Source organism: Pinus tabuliformis, chromosome 3_1, assembly GCF_031772625.1.
Source record: "Pinus tabuliformis cultivar Carrire ecotype Pingquan chromosome 3_1, CPIR1, whole genome shotgun sequence".
Taxonomy (NCBI): domain Eukaryota; kingdom Viridiplantae; phylum Streptophyta; class Pinopsida; order Pinales; family Pinaceae; genus Pinus; species Pinus tabuliformis.
In genome coordinates this window covers 877,513,630-877,539,120 of record NC_142301.1, presented here as the reverse complement: position 1 = coordinate 877,539,120, position 25,491 = coordinate 877,513,630, and the positions used below count along the sequence as shown (strand labels likewise).

Genomic DNA, 25,491 nt, shown 5'->3' with positions numbered 1-25,491 from the left:
TATATATGCATAAATATAAATGTTTGTGTGTGTGGAAGAAATAACTTCACAAAGAACATTTCTTACTTTCCCCAAAATTATGTAGATGGATGGTAGATTAGTTGTTGTCCTTAGAGACAATTGGTAACCCCAAAGGTCATGATGGAAATGGATTATGAGGCCTCTATAGACTTTGCACAAGTGCATCTTACATATCAATTTAACCCTGGGGGTTCATTGGTTTGTAGGGTATGCATACTTTCATAGATTAAGCAATCAAATTGTTGGGTAGAGAGGATCCATTGTCTCATAAACAAGGGGGTCTTATACATCAATTTGGTGTTTAGCTAGGCCATAAACATACAATTAATTATTATTATGAATAAATGTAATGGACTAATGGGTTAGCTCAACTAGTTGTTGCCAATATCATTGGGTATTTAGCTAGTTCCATGCCAACAAGTACTTGACTTGAATCTCCTTGTTTAGATGCACTAGTTTTCATCAACATATTTACTAGAGATACTATTCCACAAATGCAAGGAATCATCCCTTGGGTTTCCTTATGGAGTGTGCTTGGACACACACAAACTATATTGTTTTGTACACTTGTCTTTATCCTTGTGAGTGGTGTTGGCCATAATTAATGTAAATTGCGCTGACTTAGTATTCTAATTAAATAATGCAGGATTAAGATTTTCCGGGTTTGCTACCCAAATAAAAAAAAATCCTCATATATATATATATATCCATTTTCATTATAAATATCTTAAAAATCTAGAAATTTATATCTTAATTTCTTTTCAATATATTTTAGTACTTAATAAATTAGAAATTAAAATAGCCCACAAGGGCAATCAATTAGGAATCCCAATATTATTATGAAGTATTATGTAAACTATAAGATTCAAGATTCAAATCCCCATGCGTTAAGTAAAAAAAATAGAAATTAAAATAAATTTACTTTAATATGATTACATTAAAAAAATAATGTTAATAAAATGTATCACATTTTTATAACGCTTATAATTCTAAATGACTAAATCTACATTGCTATATTTACATCAAAACAAATGAAGAACACCATCATACCTAATATTAAAGAGGTTATATAATATTTTTATAGTAATTTTCATTAAAAACTTTATATATACTTATAAATAATCAAAACATATTATTTTAATTTGGTGTTGTTTAAATATGCTATGTTTTAAAGTGTTTATGAGAATTTGGAAAATTTTATTTTGGCCAAATCTTAATTTTTGTTGTTTATAATAAATTTCTTACTATATATATGGATCGACACCCTCAAAAACCCCTAAATTAATCAGAATCAAATTGTAGAGAGTTTACAACTCAAATTTGTAATTTCAAAAAATCCCCATAAAATTTTAAGCAAATTAAACAAAAAAAATATACCAAAAATCCTCTAAAACATAAAATAAATAAATTACATCTTTAAATTTTATATTTTTTTAAAATAATAAAACTATATATTTATTTTTACCAATCAAATCTATAAAATTGGATATTTATTCTTACCGATCAAATCTATATCATGATTTAAATGGGGACCAATATTAAGAGAGCCTGCCTCTCAATGACTTGTTACATTTTTTTCTCTCAAATTTGAAAACAACGTTTAACTAAATAAGCATCAAAACATCAATTTTTTTATAAAAAATCTTTATACATAATCAAATATCTTTATTACTTCATACAAATTTATAATTTATGTTATTATTTTTTATAAATATTGAAAAACCCATTTTCTTTAAAATAATGTAAAAATATAATATGATTGGTTCAAAGTTTAAATTACGCAATATTGTGCATATTCCTCTAAATTTAAATTACAGCACACACATAACGTGTGACAACAGGAAGGGTTTTTTTTTCAACCTCATGGAGTACTTTCTTCTCACCCTTTTACCCTGACAGGTCGGTGAGATGTTACCACAATCAGCTGAGATTCCATTTTGGAGGGTCTCCTTCAGGATCCGGACACGACAATATATCTAACCAACCGAAGTTGTTGGCGCCAATCTTTTCAAAGTTTGCCCTACAGTGATACATCCAAGTGTACATTCATAAATCCCGCGACTGCTGCAGGCGGGAGCCAACACGGTTGAGTCACCTCACTGCGCCTCCAGCAGCCAAAATTTCCCAAAAGCTGCAAAAACGGGGTGCCAAACAAACAAGAGGTCTATGCATATTTTTTTATCTTGAGATTATGGATTGTTGAAGATAAATGCCGCGTAGGGTTTGTTTTATCTTTTTGTTTGTTTTGGTACCCTCTTCGCCTTTATCAGCATGTAGAGCCACTTAAAAGATTGTGGACATCATGAGATTAAGCTTACCGAAGCCCCACATTGTGCATATGCAAACAGAAGCAGAAATGTCTGTTAGTTACTCTGTGTATGACCCCAATATTGTGGCGTTTTTATTTCCCGTGGACTGTAAATTGGTTATAGAGAAAATGCCCAAAATAAGACTGTATTTGCGTAGCTGGTGATATTCCTTTACTTTTGTGGTATTCAAATAGATAGGAGGATGTTTGACATCGATTATCACGTTTGCGCTTAAGTTAATTCTACAAATGTTAATGCTGACAGAATCAGTAGCAACCATGTTTCTATTAAAGATTTTAGCAAGATTCTTAGGTGGTGCATGTCAGCATGATATTGAACTAATTCCATGGCAGCTATTATCAATGCTAAAACTCAAGGCGTTGTAGCCCTAGACATAGTGATTTGTCCAACGTTTGTTAATAACACCAATCCCAATCTAACGGGTATCATGGACTATCTGATAACAACTTTGTTATTTTCAGTACAATGAAACTGCTTTTTAACTCTGTGTACTCAGTTATTTGCAATACAACTCTTCAGATCATGGCTGCTTTTGGTTGTTGAAGATTCCTGCGATAAACCACTACCTTCTTATGAAAATGAAGGTATGTATATGACTTGTTTTTTTCTAAAATTTAATTATTCATTCTTGTTACAGACAATCCAAGAATTTTCTTACATCCTCTGCTAAAGATCCTCAAGAAGCGACAAAGTAGAGCTAAAAAAGTACATATTTTGCGTACCAATTTTTATTTATTTTGGTTTGGACACTCAGGAACCATGTAAAAGCTTCAACTATGGAGCAGAAATAAGAGAGTTGGAGCTGGAAGAAAGAAGAATTGCCATCAAGAAAGCAAAATTGGAGATTTTAGAAAGGGAGTTAGCTCTTACAGAGCGTGCTTATGCTCTCTCCCAAAAAATTGACAGTAATCATCCTCTTACCTGCATCAATGGGAGTAATAATACAATTGCTTTTCCCATTGTCGTTGAAAAACGTTCTATAAAACTAACCCATCAAAATGATAATATTGCGACATGTCAGAACCATGGACAAAATGATTCTCCTTTTATTGATCTTTCTTCTGATATTTCTGCTCCGACTGATCCTGTTAATTCTTCCCTTGATTCTCGTCCCAGTGATCTCGCTAATTCTTCCCTTGCTTCTCGCCCTAGTGACCCTGCTGATTCTTCATTTGATTCTGCTCCTAGTAATCCTATCAATTCTTCTGTTGAAGCTAAACTTGAAAATGGCAATGAAAATCTTCTTGTGCATTCAGTACAATCAACCGGAAACAAAAAAATAACCCTCTATGTCGACAAAAAAGGCGAGGTTTTGAAGATGAAGGGAGGTGGCTCAGAGTTTTATCATACTTTGTATTCTGAAGCTTGTCGCCTGTTTGGGTCAACAATGAACTTGAGTTGGAAACAACAACCAGCAGAGAAGAAAATGGAATTGGAAAAGATAATGACTGAAGAATATGGACACATTTTTGACAAAAGATGGATGCTAGCTGAAGTATGTAAGTACTTGCACAATAAAAGAGGTTACATAAAAAGGGTTTTAAGGAAAGAACCAAAGCATCCTCGAGAACCTGATATAGATGAAGCAACATGGGCAATATTGAAGAATGAGACGGAAGGGAGAAAAGATGGAAAGTACGGGCATTTAAAGGAGGTCACTAAGATTCGATTAGAAAAGTTTGGCAAACACAAATTGGGCCAAGGTGGTATTTCTTCTTTGAAAGCTTCCATGGTAAGTTTCCATGTTTCAGTTTTGTTCTCTTATTGACTTGCATGGGAATAATTTAATTTGTGGTAAATAATTGTGTTTTACTTGTCCCAGCTTAAGTACTTTCTTTTGTTTTAGGTTCGTCAATTTGGCAGATTACCAACATCTGATGAGATAAGATTTGCTGTTAGAGAGGGGTTCGATAAGTTGAGGGAGAAAAAACTACAAAATGGAGAGATGATGGCAGAATAATACGAGAAACACATTTTTGTTTTTGTAAGTTTCATTCTAAACTCCTGGCTCTGCTTGAAGTCTCTTTTTGGTGAGATACCATTATAATCAGGATAGCATTTTTTCTTCTAGTCTCATTCAATGAGACAAAATAATATATTATGCTAGTTAATTAAAATGAGTCCATTAATATGACCTGTATATTTTGTCTAATGGTTAATCAAAATAACTCTGGTAATATGAGCTGTATTTCATGTGTCATATTAGTGTCGTCAGGCTGGGCTCTAAGCATAGTCCTACAAACAACATATATTGAAAATTTGCCTCTTCCCATGCCATATTGGAAGCTTGGCTTTTTTCAACATTAGTAAGTCTTCCAGGAATATTACCTCTGCAAATTCTAAAGTTTTGTTTTTTCAATTTATGTTTTCTGCGGATACTTTCTAGAGGAGTTAACAATGAACATTAGATGGTATTAGAATTATAAAAGCTTTAATGGATAACCAACTAATTTGATAGCAATTAATGGTAGTAATTACTAATAAGTATAGTAATATCAATACAGTTAGAAGAACAGCATCAGCAAGAAATGTACTCTTAACATTAAACGAATATAAGCCAGTTTTTCATAAGCACTGGTCTAAATTTTAGGAAAATTGATATCCTTCTTTCTTGGAAACTTGGCGGTTTTAAATTCATTAATTTACAGAAATCCTCCCACCTTCAACGGACATGGTGTAAAGTTGTTCTTGTTGAAGGTTTATGATTGTTCTTTATAGAATATCTAGAGTTCGAATATAAGTTTGCACTTTGTAGGTAAATCACCCCTTATCTGAACATACATGAGTTTGTATAAATATTTTTATGCTAGATTTATCTTCCAGGATTACAAACTCTAGATTTGTTACCAGAAAGATTAGAGCCATCGTTCTCATTACTAATTTTGCATTTGCCGCATGCACAGGAAACATTTTGTTTAAGGCTTCATGTAAACAGTAATACATCCAAAGGGGTATCGTTGGTTGTTAACATGCACAGATTTCGGGTAACCTACAGATGGATCCACAGTGGCATGCTTTAATCTAGGGAAGCCACCAGATCTAGATGGCGAGTTATGTTGGCAAATAGATAAGTGGCACAAGTATTTATTAACAGTCTCAATTTTGATACAACTAGGAGTCTTGTACTTTTGTTTCAGCCAGTGTTGCGAACATCACGATCGGGATTAAATTGGCGAGGGGAAAAAATTGTAAAAATCGGGAAAAATCGGTAAAAATCGGGAAAAAATCAGAAAATACAAAAATATTCATTTTTTTTCAATTCTTTTAATATCTAAAGCATCTACGACATAAAATAAATACATTGACACATAAATATGATAAAAGAACTAATATATAAGATGTGTAATATCATTTCTAGTGCTACATCACACATAACAGTGAATCATGTCCTGAATAGTAAGTCTTGACTCTTGAGTCCCAACTCAGCCTCAAAATATCAACAAAAAATATAATAATGTATCTCATATCATGAGTCATAATGTCATATACAATGAAATGAACCAAATAACTAATACTATTGATTTCCTCTGCCCCTCTTGCGAGAAAATGCAATAGCTTTCCCTTTCCCTCTAGATGTAGATGTTGGTGGAGTTGGCAGTGGACTCTGCTGTGCTCTAGAAGCTGAAGAACTAGGAGCTACAGGAGGTAGACCACGTCCTCTACTGGTGGCAGGGGTAGCTTGGGTAGGTGGTGTCACCTCCTCCTCCTCCTCCGCCCCCTCTACGCCTTCCACTACCTCCTATTCTAACTAATCATTGACAAACTCCATGAGAGGCCTCTCAGCCTCAACCCTCCATGCAACAGTGGTGTCAATCCCATCCAATGAGATGGACTCCATATCAGGTGTCCTTTCAAGTTGCCTCACCCACAATCGAAGATTGTAGTAGACGTAGACCATGTCATTAAGTCGCTGGGACTCCAGCCTATACAAAGATCATAAAATAATAATTATAAAAAAATGTTATTTAATGAATTCAAAAATTAATTGGAAATTTGGAATATTTTAAGTTTTGAGTTTAACTTGTTGCGCTTCTTATTGTGTATTTTTTCAAATACACTCCAGTTGCGCTCGCATCTTGAAGAGCTACATGTTTGGCTGAGGATTCGAATGGCATGCTTTCGCAGATGGAGTACTCTGGCACCATAGCTTCTCCACGATGCATCTACAACAAAATTACAAATAAGATAAACATAATAAAAAAAATGAAATTTGAAAGTTGAAGCAAAGTATGAAGTTATGAACTTGAAGAGACAATGAAATTTGAAACAAATTAAAAAATACCTGGCATTTTAGTCTTCCTATTAACCACAACCATCTCAAAACTAAATGTGCCACCTGCCATCTTGTATATCTCCATTTCTTTGGAGATTTCTGCACGTTCTGCTGGAGATGGCACCATCCTCTGAACACAGGTGAAGAATCCATCCATGATCTTATCATCAAATAGGAACCCACAAGGGTAAGAAAATGCGGGGTTCAGGTAGATCCCTGCAGCATGAATGGGACGATGGAGTGTGTTGTTCCATCGTTCATAAATCACTTCCCATAGGAGGAGTTGTTTTTGAAACCCCTCATCTCTCTTATCACCATAGTAGGCCCGGATGGATCCTTTGGCCTTGTCCGTGGCCTCATACAAGTAGCCCATTGCGGGCTTTTCACCATCAACTAATCGAAGGACTTTTTCCAAAGGTTCAGTAATGCTACACACCTCCTGCACTCTCGCTCAGAAATTTTTCTGGTATGAAACTAATTTGCATATGGCCTCTCCCTCTGGTTTGCGGTTAAATGTCAAAGCACGCCACTCATCTGAAAGAAACATTCTCTTCACATCCGACATAGAAATTAAGAGGGATTGAAGAGATATGAAACTGGTGGCAAACCATGTAATGGCGGGGCGCACCAACTCTTTGTTGTTGGTGAATTTTCTCATCAAATGAAGCATAGATGTATGATTATATATAAATTTTGTAATGCTTTTTGATGAGTCAACAATATCTTTGACAAAGGAAATTTTTCCTTTGTCCTCCAACATGAAGTCAATACAATGTGCGACACAAAGTGTCCAAAATAAAGTATGATGCCTCTCCATAAGCATCTTGCCAGCAACAACATAATCTGCAGCATTGTCCGTTATGATTTGGACAACATGTTGTGCACCCACTTCCAAAATAAACATATCCAGCAAATCACATAATAATTTTGCATCTTTGATATGTGCAGATGCATCAACAAATTTCATAAACATTGTCCCCTTGGGACAATTAACCAAGAAGTTTATAAGGCCTCTCCCCTTTTGGTCAATCCAACTATCTGACATCACAATGCATCCTGTGTGTGCCCATGATGCCCTAAACTTCTCTAATATTTTGGTGCAGTTAACCTTTTCATCTTGAAGAATGTGGTCTTTAAAATCATCATAAGAAGGGATTTTGTACCCTGAGACAACAATTGCAATAGTATCAACAGCAGGTTGGAAAAATGGATTATTTCTTGCAACGCTGAAAGGAATATCACTCCAAAGGAGAAACTTGTCCAAAAATTTGTTAGCTTCTTCTTTCTCATTTTTTTTAAGCATTAAAGAGATAGATGGCTGTGAACCAGCCGTGGTTCTAGGAACAAAATATGATGAGGTAGCTACAGGGTTGGTTGTAGATATTGATGCTGAAGTAGAACCAGTGTCATTTTCATATTCACCTCCTAACACTCTCCTTGCTAGTTGCTTCCTCGGATTTGACTTGGACAGTTTGACTTGCTTTAATTCTTCCAATGATCTGAGGGCTCTTCGGATGATTTCCAGATTTGTATTGGTGCAAGGCCCTACTTCATGTCCAGGGATTTTTGCAAGGTGATACTTCAATCTATAACCCCCCCTGTCATATGCTACCCACACAACTTGCAAGACAAGTTTGATCTATTAAACCCTCCATCAGGTTCACCAAATTCCCACAGAGGGTCCAATTTCTTTGGCATGTTTGTAATTTGGTTGAACTCTTGATTTTTAATGTAAGATGAAGTTTGAAATTGAAACTTGAAACTTGAATCTATGGCACAAGAAGAATTGCAAGTTAAAAATAAAATAAAATTACATACATGACACAACACATTGAATTTTTGACAACACATTGAATTTTTGAATGTAGTATACCTGGGGGGATAGTATTGGGTACAGAGGGAGGTATCCAAGGGAATAATGTAATAATGGGATGGGCCATAGTAATTAATAAAGTGGTTAACCCGTATCATGTAAGGGACCACAAGTAGTTAACAATAATGTAATAAGCCCATGGTATTAGATAGATGGTATTGAGGGAACCATGGTAATGACCCATGGTATTGTATGTATAAGGCCTATATAGAGGCTAGAGACTCCCCATTGAGAGAGGTCAAGGGATATTGTATGGGCAAGCATATGGCTTGTGGAGTGCTCTCCTTCTTTAAGGAGTAAATGTATGGTGTCGCCTTACTTTAAAGGTTTGATCAATAAAGAAGCATTTATCTATATTTAGATCTTGTTATTTTTATTATCATATATTTTCAGATCAGATCTATAACAAGTGGTATTAGAGCTTACTTAGGGGAGGATAGTATTGGATACAGAAGGAGGTACCCTAGGGAATAATGTAATAATGGGATGGGCCATAGTAATAAATAAAGTGGTTAATCCAAATCATGTAAGGGACCACAAGTAGTTAACAATAATGTAATAAGCCCATGGTATTAGATAGATGGTATTGAGGGAACCATGGTAATGACCCATGGTATTATTGTATGTATGAGGCCTATATAGAGGCTAGAGACTCCCCATTGAGAGAGGTCAAGGATTATTGTATTGACAAGCATATGGCTTGTGCTGTGTTCTCTTTCCTTAAGGATAATACAATAGGAGAACACTCCACAAGCCATATGCTTGTCAATACAATAATCCTTGACCTCTCTCAATGGGGAGTCTCGAGCCTCTATATAGGCCTCATACATACAATAATACCATGGGTCATTACCATGGTTCCCTCAATACCATCTATCTAATACCATGGGCTTATTACATTATTGTTAACTACTTGTGGTCTCTTACATGATACGGGTTAACCACTTTATTTATTACTATGGTCCATTCCATTATTACATTATTCCCTTGGGTACCTCCTTCTGTACCCAATACTATCCCCCTTAGGTATACTGCATTCCACCCCCTAAACATGTTTTGTTCCCGAAACATAAGAAGAACACAAATAATAAGATCTACTCAAAAGAGTAGTCCACTGGTACCATGCACGTGCATCTAGCCATCAAAGAGAAAGGTGAACCCTCGATCTAGTTGGTGCCTCGCTCCCTTGAGATGGAAGTTGAACCTGGCAGCTCTTCTGTGTTGATGTGTAGTAGGTGGATTGTCGGCCCTCTCTATCTGTCATTTGGGGGTTGTTGTCCTTGTGGCTAATTCGTTGCCATCTTGTAGGTTGTTTTCTTGCGGGGTGATGTGGGTGGTGATATGCTGAAGTTTTAACCAACGGTGTATCTTTCTTTAATTCACCACCTAATGGAGCCTGATTGGTATCTGGTACATGTTGTGGCGTCTGTTGTTGTTTCTTATCTTCCAATATTACTTCAACCATGGATTCCTCATCTGATGTATCTGTACCCGTAACATTTTCTACTTCAGTCTCTTTGGACTCTACCTGTTTTTCTTGTACTTGGTTTGATGTTTGTGTTTGGTTGTCGACCATCAAGGGCTCATCATCAGATGTGTCAGTCCCTGGAACATCTTCGCTTCAGTCTTCGTGGACTCTACCTATTTATTGATGGAAATATCCTGTAATGTAATTTTCTTCTTTTTATACCAGAGCTTCAGGAAACTCTTCTGCACATTAATATTGATAGTACCCACAGATTCCATCCAAGGGTATCCTAAAACAACATCCACATTAGCCATATCTGAAGCATAAAAATCACAGTGCAACACATACTTATCCATAGAAAGCTTCAAATCTTTATAAACTTGAATATCCTCATCATCAACCTGTGTGTTTTCAATGTGTTGTATTGGAACTTGCAATTTTTTTGCCAAATTAACATTGATAAAATTATGCTTGCAGCTAGGATTTATAGACACAATGATCTTCTCCTTCTGAATGCATCCATGAACCTGCAATAAGGAGATACCAACAGAAAATAACCCTTTAGGTTTCTTGGTTTCCTTCTTTCCCGTAAAAATAAAATCTTTGTTAGGTTTTGTGTCTCTCTGTCTGAGCTTTAGTAAGACGACCCAAAAAAATAGATTCACAGTCAAAGTGGTCACAAATGGATTTTGAGAATGCCTGCCAAGTAATTGTCCTTGGATAACATTTTTGATGACACTGCCACCATTGCCATCTTTCTTGGTCCAAGTAAATGGCTCCCACACGTAGTTTAGTAACTTAGTTTCATCATCTACAATGTGATTCAAAGTGAAATATTGTTCCATTTGTGCTACCCATATTGCTGGATTAGAGCCATCAAATTTGTACATCTTCATCAAATTCCGATCTAGGCACTGGAATTTTAGATTCGTGCTTCAGCTGTCTCGCCGTCACAAAAATTTCTTAAAAAGGAACTAATTTTAAATTAGCGAGATCTCCCTCATCCGGACTTTGATTCGACTGATTTTTTTTTGAAATTGGGTATTTTTTGCAAAGAAGCCAGATCTGCAATTAGATTCTGCAAATTGGGTACAGATCTGATCTGCAAACTCGCTGCCCTGAAAAATATCTACAACATAGTTGATTTTTAAATCAGCGATATCTCCCTCATCTGGACGCCGATTCGGTCGATTTTTTTCTTAAAATTGGGTATTTTTTCGCCGACAACCTAGATCTGCAATTAGATTCTGTAGATTTTGCACCAGAACATATAGATCTAATCTGCAAACTCACTGCCCCGAAAAATATCTGCAACACAGCTGATTTTTAAATCAGCGATATCTCCCTCATTCGGACTCCGATTTGGTTGATTTTTTTTTTCAAATTGGGTATTTTTTCGCAAAAAAACCCAGATCTGCAATAAGATTCTACAAATTTTGCACCAAAACGTATAGATCTGATTTGCAAACTCGCCACCCCAAAAAGTTCTTGCAAAAATAAAAAAAAAATTCTCCGCTTTGCCCAAGAAAGTGCTCTGATACCACTTGTAATAGATCTGACTCAGAAATATATGAAATGATGCCAATATACCCAATAACTATAAATAATCTCAAAAGAATGACAAACACAAAATATATAAATGTTTCTCTTTATTGATCAAACCCTTGAGGTAGGGTAACACCATACAATCACTCCTTAAGGAAGGAGAACACTCCACAAGCCATATGTTTGTCAATACAATAATCCTTGACCTCTCTCAATGGGGAGTCTCTAGCCTCTATATAGGCCTCATACATACAAACCATGGGTCATTACATTGGTTCCCTCAATACCATCTATCTAATACCATGGGCTTATTACATTATTGTTAACTACTTGTGGTCTCTTACTTGATACGGGTTAACCACTTTATTTATTACTATGGCCCATCCCATTATTACATTATTCCCTTGGGTACCTCTCTCTGTACCCAATACTATCTCTTCTAGGTATACTACAGATTTTTGCAAGGTGATACTTCAATCTATAAAACCCCCTTGTCATATGCTGCCCACACAACTTGCAAGACAAGTTTGATCTATCAAACCTTCCATCAGGTTCACCAAATTCCCACAGAGGGTCCAATTTCCTTGACATGTTTGTAACTTGGTTGAACTCTTGAGTTTTAATGTAAGATGGAGTTTGAAGTTGGAACTTGAAACTTGAACCTATGGCACAAGAAGAATTGCAAGTTAAAAAAAAATAAAAAAATTATATACATGACACAACACATTGAATTTTTGACAAAAAAAATCTTGACTCAATCCAACAATAATAGAAAAAATGCGCATTCAAACCCAATAAAAAATGATGCAAAAAAATAGAGCACAAGAAAAAATTAAACTAATGAATACAACAATCAAGTTTTTGCATTTTTGATCAAAATGAACTCTCTCCACTCTATGCAACAAAAATGAAAAAAAACACAATCAAATCCACTAAAAAATCATTGATAATCAATGGGTTATAGAAACCCAAGCAAAAACAAGAAAAAACCCTCCAAAAAAGGGCCAAATTTGGTGCCCATACCTGGAAACCATGGTTTCTGAAGAAATTTGGTCCAAACACGAATTTATCTTACTTGGGATGCTAAAATCTTCCGTTTTTCTCCTCCTCTGCCCTAGTAGTCGCCTTCCTCTCCTCCTCAGCTCTCAAACAAGTCTGCTGTCTACTAAAAATGACAAATAAAAACCATGAATTCGCTTTTAAAACGCGCTATCCTAGAGTCGCACGATTTTTTCTTGTCGAATCGCGATTTTTTCACGATTTTTTTCGAAATAAAAAAAAAAAACACCTTAAAAATCGGGCGATTTTATCTGCAAGGCTAAAAAGTCGCGATTTTTTGAGAACATTGCGATGTTCTCAACACTGGTTTCAGCCAATGTAGTGGCATAAATGATTGAATGCATTGTATGAAAAGTGTTTCAGCAAGAGGAAAACTTTTTGACCACACAATGCCACCCTTTCGTTGAGAGTTCTTTCACATAGAGGTGGATCCAAATTAGCAAGTATTGTTAGCAAATCAGAGGTTGAAGATTAGATAAATGGCATGGTCTGGGATTAAAGTTTTTAAGAGCAAGAGTAGTGGTACTGTTAAAAATGCTAAATTTGAGATATTTAAACAACAATTACTTAGAAGACTTTCTGAACTGCTTCCTTGTAATATCCTTGTGTGGCCTAGCTCCTTACCTTTGAATTGCTTCCTTGTAACCTCTTTGTGTGGTCTTCCTTCTTTTGCAATTACTATGAGATGAGAATCTAAACCAAATAGACATCATCAAATTGGAATAAATATCAGCAGCACACCTAACAGATCAAGCCTCATATTGGTATGTCACAAGGTTCTCAAGCCATGCCTCTAAATCTACCATTGTCTGTGTATTTTGAACTCTTTGTGCTATTGTTGGCATTATCTGTATTGATGCAATGCACTTTTTAAGCAGTAAGGCGTTGCCCTGCTTTGCATTGTATGTTTGATGGCGACAAGTAAATTGCTCGTGGCCATCCAAATTTGGTAGATGATCATGATTGCAACCATGTCTATCCATTCAAATCACAGGTAGAAGTGGCCTTCCCTGTTTCCTGCTAGCCTGGTGATAGTGATCTGGCTGAAGGATTGGATAGGACGTATATGCCTTGCCTGGAAGTCATTATCGGCATTGTTGTTGATGCCCAAAAGTCTAGTAACAGTGTAGTAGACATTAAAGCTCCCACACTTGCTTTCTTACCTCTCCTTGAGTTTGAAAGCACAATGAGGAAGAATAGGCCCAAGTTCAATACCGGTGCACTCATTCATGCATAAGTAGTTAAAGCACATTGTGACATAGGCCTTGAAATTTTGTGCACTGTTGACAATGGTAGAGCTTCAGAGTTTGGGTGTTTGAAGGGGGGGTATATGTTTGAATGTTCATCTAGGCTGGAATGAGCATTGTTGAGTAGACATATCTGTTAAGTTCTCAAAGAACATGGGAAAGGTTTAATGTTTGAAATAGTTGTAGGGTTAAATGATGAAATTTGGGTGAATGGTCCATATTATTCTACTCTCAAATGCCATTATGAATGTAGAAAACTTAAGCAGGGCTCAACTAAAGACGATTGTGTAGACCCTGTTGCAAAGAGTTCAAGAATGACAACATCATTGATCTATTCTCCACCTGCCAACAATAACGAAGTGGTGCTAGATTGTGGTTCAAAAAACCATTTAACCTATTCCTGTTTGGGATAATCATGACTCTGTGATCACTGCCAAAATTTTTGCTAGATTTACGCCATGCTTATCCACGCGACTAGGTACCTTTCATGGTTTTCCTTTAATAGCAAGGCAGCAATAGCTAGGGTTTTGTGTTGAGTCTTAGTTTGAAATCTATACACCAGGGTTTTGCACATAAAAGATAGGGTTTCAGAGGTCTGGCCTAGATGAACCAAATAGTCCTTTCCCTCTATCCAGGATGATAGACATCTACTCGGCTCTCACATCTTTGGTTTTTAATCCATGTCTCTCTGGAAGTCCAGGTTTCAGATCCTTTGGTCTCCTCTGCTTTTACTTTGCTATTTTCCCCCCATACATTCTATAATTCTCTTTGTTTTTATTGGGCAGGTTGGTAATGTTTGGCAAATGTGATGAATGAATTAGATCTATGAGATGGAATCAATTTTTTCATCCTTGAATGTTAAGCCCTAAGGCGTTTACAATTACTCTGACTTGTTGTTGCTCATGGCATCTACTACAGGTTTAGGGTTAGTTCAACCATTGCAGTTGTATAAATCCCAATTGGTATTTTATGAATACATCATTATATTGTGTCCTTTATATTGTGTTTTGAAACATATCTGTCCATGTAAAATTAAAACTTCTTGGAGACGCTGTAAGTGCTTTTGTTGTAAGCCTAGCAGCATATCCTTCTTAATTTCTTTTGTTTGTTTTTGTTTTCATTTCTCTTATTTTTTCTCTGTTCCTTTGTCATCTCGATCCAATCCACTCATTCCTTGCATCATTATATTTCACCTTTCAAATGGAACTCAGGTGCAACGTCACCTTTCAATTGGAACTCAGGTGCATTGTCACCTTTCAATTGGAACTCAGGGGCCTCATGGAGTTATGTTTGAGCCTTGAACTTTCACGTGGGCTTTACATATGAATAATTATGAGATCTTCCAAGCTAGTGTCTTGATAGACTAGGCCACTTCTCTGAGTCATTGAAATAGGCATCCTTGGTTGTTGCTTCCTATGGGTGATGCCAATATGTGTCTTTGGTTATTGATAGTAGTTAGTGATTGATGTAGCCAGGAACAATGTCTTGCCTAATTTGTTTCCTCACAGAGCATGGCAACCAAGGATGCAGGCCACATTGCTGCCTCAGAAGTCCTGAGAATTATCAATCGACTGTCTACTGCATCATTGGTACATGGGGCATATGATTGTGGAAGTCTTGAAATTTGTTTGTTTGTTTGTTTTTTTTTTTTAAATTCTAAATGAATGCTTTCTAAGATGGCTTATAATACATATTTTTGAGTTTTCTTGTAAGGGAGCATAGTGTAGGCCATGCAATTAGAGCATTGATCTGGTTGTTTCATAATTTCAAGGCAGCCTTATTGATTTGATTAGAGGCAACATTGTAACAAACGTTTCACTCAAGATTGATGAGATGGAGTCTAGACCTAATTCTTATTTTTGACAACAATATTATTAATGCATCACCTTTTCAAGACGGTAATAGAAGAGTGTTTTTTTGTCATACAGAGCTTGTGATGATGATGTTTCATCAAATATTGCACTACTTAATAAATTTGTTGAGTGGTGCTACTTCTAACCTGTAATGTTCCTAAACAGGAATTTACGTGATATTTCAAATAAACAAACAGTGCAACAACATAAAATTAAAAACATGTATCACACAACCATAAAACACTGTAAAACTGGAATTCCTGAGCCAAACCTAGGTGATGGAATAGCTGGAAAGATGGTTGTTTAGTTGTTGCACCACTATGCACTGTGCTGTCTCAGAAAACTGTTGTTTCGCTGATTTCGACCTGCTGGAATGTGCCCAAAAACAACCCATAAAATTTCGTCCTTTCAGCCTTAGACTCCTTGGACAAAACCCAGAAAAACCCACAAGGGAATTTCTCTGATTTTGACTTCATGTCACACACACACACATATGCATACATACATACATATGTATGTATATGGATTTTCGGCCTCTTGGGAGCCCCTCTCCGACTACTGCTGCCAAATTCGACTTGCAGGAAACAACCTGCAAATCCACCTGGAAACACCCCTCAAATGTTGCTTTCACCTGTAGTAGCTGATCCCTTGCTCCCCGGATGGCCCTTGGCCCTGATGGCTGCTCACCTAAGCCCCACGAATTTGCTGCCAGAGGCCACTGCGCAGTCCCTTTGCCCAGAAATGCGTATTGCTGTGTGTACTGACTGGCTGGCTTCAAAACACTGAGAAAATACCCTCAACCCTCTACCTTCCTTGCTCCCGGAACTCCCAGCAAGTTAGGGACCTCCTGGCTGGCTCAATCCTCTTCTGCGTATTTCTGGCTGCCCAGAAAGTACGCAGTCCCTTCCTCTGCATGGCTGAATTGTGAATCGATGCTGAAACTCCTGCAACCTTTGTGGAACAACCTCCCTAGGGCGGGCACGGATAGTCCCCCGAAGTAGAGGTTGAATCTTCCCTGCGGAAGACTCGTGGCTAAACAGCCGGTAGACTCGCTAAGCAACAAAGCGTACAAGAGTAAGTTTGTTTGTCAAATAATCAGAATGTCGCAAAATGAGAGCTCCATCATCTTTTATCACTTTGGACCCCCCTTAGCTTCTTGTGGGCCCCTCCTTCCACTAGTTCGAATTCCCTCCAACGCATTCCTTGGCCAAGTTCGAATTATGCATGTGGTGGCCCCCACATTCCACTAGTTGCCATAAATAAATCGAATTGCCTATAGTTCCTAAGTTCTACGTGTGGGGTCCTCCTCTTAAGCCAAAATTGTGTTGCTGCACCCCGTGACTAATTCATTTGAGAAGGGACATGACATAACCTTTCATTTTGTTTGGAAGCGTTTGGCATTTATGTTCAATGTAATATGTAATTTGTCCTTGCTTTATATGTGTTGATTTGGGGTAGCATCGGATGTGCTCTAGCCACTAAAATTGGTGGAGTGGCTAAGGCACATGAGATCTCCAATACCCAGAAATGTTTTGGGCAGATTCTAAACAGTTTGGGAGAACACACCAAGAGATCAACATTTCGACTTTCTGGGACTGGGTTTGCTTATAAAGTTGAGAGAGTGATTAGAGTTGCAGCTGAGGGGCAGTGAATATAGAAGCAGAGAGGCAGAGATAGCACCGGGAGGATCAACGCAGTAGCTGGAGAGAGCGACGCAGAACTAGCCAAGGGTTCACGTAGAGCCAACCAGGGCTCACGCAGAGCTAGCCACGAGTTGCGCAGTGCCTCAGAGGGCATAGTTGCGGGGGAGTGCCCCCCCGGATCCCGCTCCCAATTCGCGCTCCAGGCGGGAGCGACTCGGGAGCGCGCTCCCTAAAATTTTTTTCGCTCCCTGCCTTTTCGGGAGCGTTTTGTCTGTTTTGCAAATTTTTTTTTGTAGTAATGTTCGAAATGCAATTTTTTTTGAAAGAAACAAATAATTTTTGAGTGGGGCGGCTTAATGATCAGGTCTAGGCCCTAGTATTGATATGCTATTTATGGTAATGTTAAATTCTTAAAGTAAAAGTGACATTCTCCTTAATCTTCATTTTCATCCTTTTACTTAAATTTTTAACATTACCATGAAATGACTCAGGATGTTTGAGAGTGGTTCCAGCCTCATTGGATTTCATATGGAGAAAGTAGAATTTTAGATTTCATTCAAAATCCAGCAGACTTATCAGTTTTTCAAGATTTCAGGATTGGGGGATTGCAATGTTTCCATTGAATTTTGTCATGTATTAGGGTATGGAACTCGTATTTAATCAAGAGCACCAATCCCTCTATGTACCTTGATGTTAGTGACATTGGTTGTCGAACTCCTCTATCATGACCCTCCTAAAAATGTACGCATCATTCAAACAAAATCTTGACTTGACATGCTATGCTTTTTCTATCTTATGTTAATGCTTAGAGGGTGATATTAATTAATAATGACAAAGATCCCTATATAGATACAGAGGTAATGACAAAGATACCTCTGGATATTAATGCTTAGAGGGTGATATTAATGACAAAGATCCTGATTTTCCAACAAGACTAAAAAATTAGACATTTCTCGTGGTGGCAAGAGGCCCAAGCATAAGAAATAGATAATAGATTTACTTCTCTTTTCTAGTTTCTAGTAGCTTTTATAACTGTTGACTCTTTCATATTTATTATGATATTTTTTTAAACAATATATGACAATTTAAGTTTGAAGTTGGCAATTATAACTCATTAGTAATGAATTATGAATATGATGCTTCATGAAAGTTGAAAGTTGTTTCATTTCATTTCATTTTATAACATTTCATTTCATGTTAGATATTATTTGTTGTAATGGTTACACTTAGCTTACAAGTACAACTTTGGTGATCAATGATGATAAATGTTATATATTGAATTTTGAAAGCTTGAAACTTTAAGATTGATGAATCATGAGACTCAATATATTGTATGTTACTAACTTGTGGACGTGGTTGATGAAGATTATAACTTCTAGATGATTGTTGTTATATGGTTCAATCTATGCTTTTTTATGTTTTTTATATCTAATTCATTATTCTACATGTTTTTGTTAACATATATGTATCAAAATATAAAAAATATAAAAATATATATATATATTATATAAAAAACGCTCCGGGATTTGCTCCCAAATCGGGAGCTTCTGAAAATGTCGCTCCCGCTCCCGTTTTCGCTCCCTCCCCCAAGTAACACTGCTCAGAGGGCCAGCGTGAGTGACGCAAAGGGCCAAAGGACTGGCGCAGTGACTCCAGAGGCTGACGCAGGCCAAGCCAGAGTGACGCTGGGCTAACGTTGGGCCAGAGAGAGGCTGACGCAGTCCCTAGAGGCTGATGCTGGGGTTTCGTGGGGCAGATTGGAACTGTGGAGCTGCCAGAGTGTTTATCCGGGGTTTCAGCGGGAATATCTTTTTCCGAGTAGAGAGGTATTACTGCCAAGATTTTTCTCTGTTGGGTGAGCCGGATTTGGCACCCAGATTGTATTCTGAAACTGCTTAATAATTTAAACCCTCAGATAGCTGCACTGGTTTTCCCGCATTGGGTTTTTCCGGGGACATTAGTCCAAAAATAACGGTGTCACTTGTGTGCTTGTTTCTGTTCCCTTTAATTGATGATTTGTAATGTGTTGAGCATGAACTTGTATTTATTTCCAATATTTACATGCTAAATAACTTGTTAATTAACAAAATAAGTAGGTAGGAATAAATCAGAAAGTACATGAAGGGTTTCTAACGGGTTAGACTTAGAAATTCCAACAATATGTTGTCTTAAGAATGCTTCGTTGAACTACATTTGAGATTTGTTTACCTGAACGTGAATTATTGAATTCTTCATTGTGATGATTGAAGAAAATAAACAATAAGATTACGGGGATGGCACTAAGACTTGGATAAAAATATATTGGTTTCACATCTAGATTAATATTGTAGGGATGGCATTAAAGATTGGGTGTAAATATGTTCGTGTTACATCCAGAATAAGATTGTGAGGATGGCATTAGAAATTGGATGTAAATATGTTGGTGTCACATATAGAATAAACTTGTAGGGACATTATTAAAACTTTGATGTAGATATATTGGTGTCACATCAAAATAAAAAAATAGAGCTGAAAAATTCAAAAATACAACACACAACACACACTAAAAAAAAGGAATGAGAAAAACTTAGTAGTAAAAGAAAAAATACAATAGAAAATAAACATTCAAATTACTAATGCCATTCCCTTAAATGCATGTTTCATGCATTGTGAATCCACACATGAATGGGAATACCATATCTACCTCTGAATTAGGCCATATCTGCTCCTGAATTAGGGAAGGAAGGAAATGATGAATGCCACTATGTTTATGATCTTGGCTTCACAACCCAAATAGAAGAGCAGATAGAGATTCTCATGCCTAATCCATACCATGCATTGGTTTACCGGCATACTATATTTTATCAATTATCTTAGGGAGAATATTGGATTGTCCAGTATACTCGGTACTGTGATGCTTCTTCAATGATCAGGTATCCAGATTGAGCAATCTGATAAAAATATGATTTGGTCAACAAACTCATGTGTCCTTCCTCCTATTCTAGTCCAAATGTCATTTTCTTACCATATAAATATTTATTTCAAGAACAGTGAAAGTAGACGTGTGTTTTCCAGCTTATTATTGGAGCATATTTCCTTTTCATGAATCTGTATTTTACCAACCTGTGCTATGGACTGCTTGCTATGTTTTCATCCCTTAGATAGCCGATGCACAGCCATAGTAGTTGTTTGTTTGTGTTTTATGCTGGTGAAATTAATTAGTTTATAGTTGTTATTCTTATTTCCATTCTTATATATAGGTTTCCGGACTACCCAATCCCAAAACCGTATACTTATTGTTGCTTTTATTGGCATGTAACTAATAGCTATTTTTAAAGTATGAAAAATGTGTTGAGAATGAGGAGCACTATTTTATTGTTAGAATATGAGGCTCATATTTCACTTCATAGCTTACTCCTTTTTTTTTGCCAAGAACATAATGCGTAATTTTGATTCAGAGTTGAATGGAAAATTACATTCTTCTGATGCTCTTGGCACTTGTTGAAATAAACAGTTTTAGATATGGACAATATCTGGTCACACTCTTACTAACCTCAATACATATGGATTGATGTAAATATATCTTTTTATAGGGTGCAGTCCAGTTACCTAGACTTTATACATATCCAAAAACACAAAAAGACAAAATACAATTTCCAGATATATTCAATCCACACTAAACTCTTGTAGCTCATCTTCTCCAAAGAAAAAACACATTTCATTTTGTGAGAGGTCAAAGAGAGGAAACATCAAGTGATTCTTCCAGCTTTAATACGTCAAGTCCCGACTTCTAACTGTAGCCTGTCTACTACCATGTTCAATTCTCTATATATGAGTGAAAGAAATACTTTGAAATATCTCAGAGACTTTCTTCAGCTGCTCTGCTAAAGGAGCAAAAAAAACATTTTGAATCTGGTTGTTCCCTCTCATTCAATTGATGACAAGTAGAGTCCCAAAGTACCCGTAAGATTTCAATCCCCTTTTCTATAGCCAATTTTAGAAGACATCTTCATGCTGTTAGCTCAACTTTGTTGTTTGATCTTGAGCTCATGCCTGCTTTGAATTTGATAAAATGGGTTTCTGAAAAGAACAAGCTCCCTACAACATTGCAATAATCTCATGGGCCCTGTTGCCTCAAGATCTAGCAGGTCTTGTGAGGGGAGCTCACAAGACAAGATCTGAGGACAACAATATGAGGTGTATACCCATTGTCACCACATCGACTACCTCTTGCTATTTAGTGGACTTTCACCACAAGGGAGGCTTCCCTATATTAGGTAACCTATAGGAGTTGTCAAGTGTTAGGGATAAGGTGACAAGATAGGCTTAAGGAAGGATGCTCTTCTTAAGAATAAGGCTTAATTAGCATAATAAGGCAATTCATATCCTTCCAATGTCCTACTTAGGGCAATAGCATGACCCAAGGTTTGAGAGTAAGCAAGGTTAATTGGCTTATCTAGGATCACAAGGCCAAGAAAAGGTTTACAAAAGATATATATGATCAATCTATGGCACAAGAAGCCTTACGTTGAAGCCTTGGGCAAACTAGGGCTTTTCTAGGGGAAATTTACCTAGGGAAAAGGACTTTAGCCCTAGAAATGGAGAAATCAGCCACGAGAATATTTTGATTTTGAGGCAAATACTTTTATCTCCACGCGTTGTATCCCTCCACCAAGCAACGTCTCCAACCATAGTTGAAAAACATTCCCCAACCCTAGCTTGTGGCTTTCATTAAGAGGCCAAAACTAGGTTTAGGAGAGGAAAAATGAAGTTTTATGTAATTTCTCAAAGTGATCAATTGTGTGACCAAGGCCAATGCCTTGACTTTGGGTGATGGAGTCTATGGGATGATTAGCTTAGTAGAAACACCAAACCCTAGCAAGGAGTAAGGGAATGTGAAAGCCTAGGTTTCAAACTCTAGCTATCCCTTTTGTGAGGGAGCAAAGTCAATGGGGAGAGCTAGTTGAAAGGTTCACCCATGGGATTGCCATTCACATTCTATAGGTGGGTAATGCATGCAATACCATTACTAAGATTTCATAGAATAATTTTCAACAATATCTTGCACATATAAACCCTATATAATCAACCATTCCATACAATAGCTACAAAATACAAAGATTTAACAAATAAAAGTTACACTTACAAAATAAAATGCATGAACAAGTCCTTTATTGCTCCAAAATGACATCTCCAAAGCCAAAGAATAGCTCCATAAGAAAAAATCCTCCATAGATCACATCTCCACAAGATATAAGGTCTACTTCAGCTAGGTCGAATTCTCTAAGAGGGCCAAATTCAATCACAAGTGACGATGAAAATAGCTTATCCTCTATTTATATGAGGATCAAGTTCCTAATTTTAGCCTACAAAGAGCCTAGAAACAAGTTTGATCATTAAATGACCTTGGGTTACAAGCAAACTTGTTAGCTTACAACAAAATAAGCCTAATTTGACCACACATGTGAGTCGTAGCCTCTTATTTGTTGACGTCATCTATAATTAATGCTCCAAATGCCATGTCAAAGTGTGATGAGGTGTCAAATAATGTGTAGATGCCTATATGATCAAAATTTGAGGGTTGGCCCTCAAATCCACCTTAATATCTCTTGTGGGGTCCCAAGTGCCAGTTGGGGTGCCATCAATTGATCTCCATGGGTCTCTGACTGTCAAATAAGGTCTCCTTCTCTCTAGTGTTAAGGCTTCCTCTGGTGCAACAACCCCTCCCTAGTCTCTTAATGGGAGACCATCCTCATCTAGGCTTTGAATCAACACTTGCCCATCAAGTTGTGTCAAGGATAGCTTGGGGGCATACTGGGTCCAATGGTGTCATCTTGAAGAATCCTCAAAACCAGGTCAAAGTTGACCAATGTCTTGGGTCCTAGAGGTACTTTGGGACATGTGTCATTTGTTAGTGCTGACAGGAGGCTCCAGTTTCTCAACGCCGCACTTGCTTAGGCCATGTACTTCTCTAAAGTGCTTGGGTACCTATGGAGTGGGTGCCCAAGGCTTGGGTTTCAGTGACCCACTTGACAAAACATGGATTCTAGTGAAAGTAACCATCCATTAGAGACTAAGATCAATAATGCATCTAAGTGAACTAAACTTGAATGTTAAGGGCATATTAATACTTCAAATAAAGATCTCTTTTCAAAATCAAGACCAAGTTCTTGCAAAGGTGTTTTCTCCCTTGGTAGGGTTGGCTAATGGTCAACCCTATTAGATGCTTCCAACCTCTAAAGGGAAGTAACATTTACCTGGTCCACAGTCCACCTTTCAATTGATAAGTGTTAGTGTATAATAATGTGGCAATGGAGGGGAGAAGACTTCATGGTCAAGTGCCATGGTCAAAGGGACTAGTTGATGGGGGTGTCCACATCTTGAGTGTATATATGTGAGGAGGGAGCATTCGTGGATGCATGAGCTACCAACTCGGCTTGATTTTTCCATCCCTCTTGTGCGTCTTTTACTTCTTCTTGATTATTCCTTGTATTACTGCTTCTAGCTCAAGGGTTAGAGCTTGCTTTGCATGATATAACAATTTTATTACCCCTTGAAGATGAGTTAGTTAATCGCTCATCATGGTTGGGACATGCAAGGGTTCCTTTTTGATGTAATGGAGCATCATGTGCTTCGGAGCCAAGGGATGGCCATATGAGGTAGGTAGAGCTCATGTTAGGCTTTTGCCCATGTGCTAATCTTTATGTCCCGACTATCTTTTGCATTTTGATTTTCTTTCTTTTGTTTCATTATGGTTATGATATGCTTTTTCTTTTCTTTTAGCTACATCAACCTCCTAGGGCAAAGTTTCCAGGTCCTAATCAAGGTATGTGAACATATGAGTGTGAAAGACTCAAATTCCCAAGAATTAATGATAAGTTGTACCCGAAGAATGGTGGTGAGAGGGCTTGTAATGTAGCATGGAAAGTGTTAAGTATGGATAGGGAAAATGGAACATGCTATCTCGATCATGGCTTTCCAAGTAGTGCCCCTCCTATAACCCAAAAGGGCTTAAAGGAGGTCCTGTTGGAGTAAGGTCAAAGATTAACACCCTTGGTAAGGTGAGAACAAAATTACGGTTAAGGTTTGTCAATCTTCCAGATCACCCCGTTATCCCTATTGAATGCCCAAAACAAGGAAGTATAAGCACTCGATTGCGAAATGATCAAAGTACTTTTTTGAATAGCAACCCATATTCATCCAAGTGTCAATGCCATATGGTAAGAGGCACATGGCTAATGCAAATGGCAAAGGCACATGGCATATCATCATCTCATGGTGGTTGGCAAGGGTTGCTGGCTGTTTGGCTGGCCTGTTGGCTCTTAAATGTAGGGGAAGAATTTCCTCCTATGGGGTTACCCATTTTGATGGGTAACAAGCCCCATCCAAAAAATCCCTATGGCATTGACTTGTCTACCATAGTTCCTAATTTGACTTGGAGCTTGTTGCCACACAATATAACAGGTGTCCTAGGAGGGGTACTTATTGGACATCTACTAGACCAAATGACAACAATGGGACAAAGACTCACTGTCACCTCAGTTAGTGTCCCTTGCTCTTTATGGACATTCACAGATGGGAGCTGTCCTGGTACAAAGGAAATCACTTGTAATGATGGGCTTAATAATAAGGTACAAAGTGATTCCCAAGGCCCATTTAAGGGAGGCTCAATTAAAGATTTGATGCATGGAAGGTTCTCCAAGAAAGACCCAAGATTGAAATTGAGACCTAGGGTTTGGGACAATGGGGCTAGGTATGCCTAGGGTCAAGATTCCAAGATGAAATAGGACCTCTCAAGAGCTAATTAAGATGGTTTACCTTTTGAAATATGCTCTTGCTATACTCGAGAGAAACTCGAGAAGAAGCCCACACAAGACCTAGGGTTTATGAGTTATCGTGGGAGGAGCCCCTCCAATGTACTCACTAGGTAAAGGTGAGAGAGGAATGGGGTCTTGAATGATTTATTCCAACGAATACCAAGTTTGCAACCACTAAGAAGAACACCTAATCTAAGGGAAGAAACAACTAGGTTTCAATCCAAAGACACAACTAGGGCATCAAATTTCTGAAGATTTAACCATGGGAATTCAACCAAACTTGGAGTTCTTTTAGAGGAGACACCAACACATATACCTATCCAAACAGTTTTGAAAGATCACCCCTCTATAAGATTTCACAAGAAGCCCTAGTTGACCGTCTA

At 37.4% G+C, this 25,491-nt stretch overlaps 1 protein-coding gene and 1 pseudogene across 3 annotated transcripts in view; both read left to right on the top strand.

The window, feature by feature from the left end:
* Positions 1 to 2,016: 2,016 nt before the first annotated feature.
* LOC149190387 (uncharacterized) overlaps positions 2,017 to 25,491 on the top strand; it is a 66,272-nt gene continuing 42,797 nt past the window's right edge. The window contains exons 1-4 of one of the 3 annotated variants that reach the window (XM_089412140.1): positions 2,017 to 2,183; positions 2,848 to 2,935; positions 3,106 to 4,083; positions 4,198 to 4,335. In XM_089412140.1, the coding sequence (XP_089268266.1) occupies positions 2,924 to 2,935; positions 3,106 to 4,083; positions 4,198 to 4,311 (1,104 nt within the window). In that variant the 5' untranslated portion in view covers positions 2,017 to 2,183; positions 2,848 to 2,923 and the 3' untranslated portion in view covers positions 4,312 to 4,335. The other 2 variants (XM_089412139.1, XM_089412138.1) reach the window with 2 other exon arrangements.
* LOC149190388 (uncharacterized) lies at positions 13,148 to 14,134 on the top strand (annotated as a pseudogene).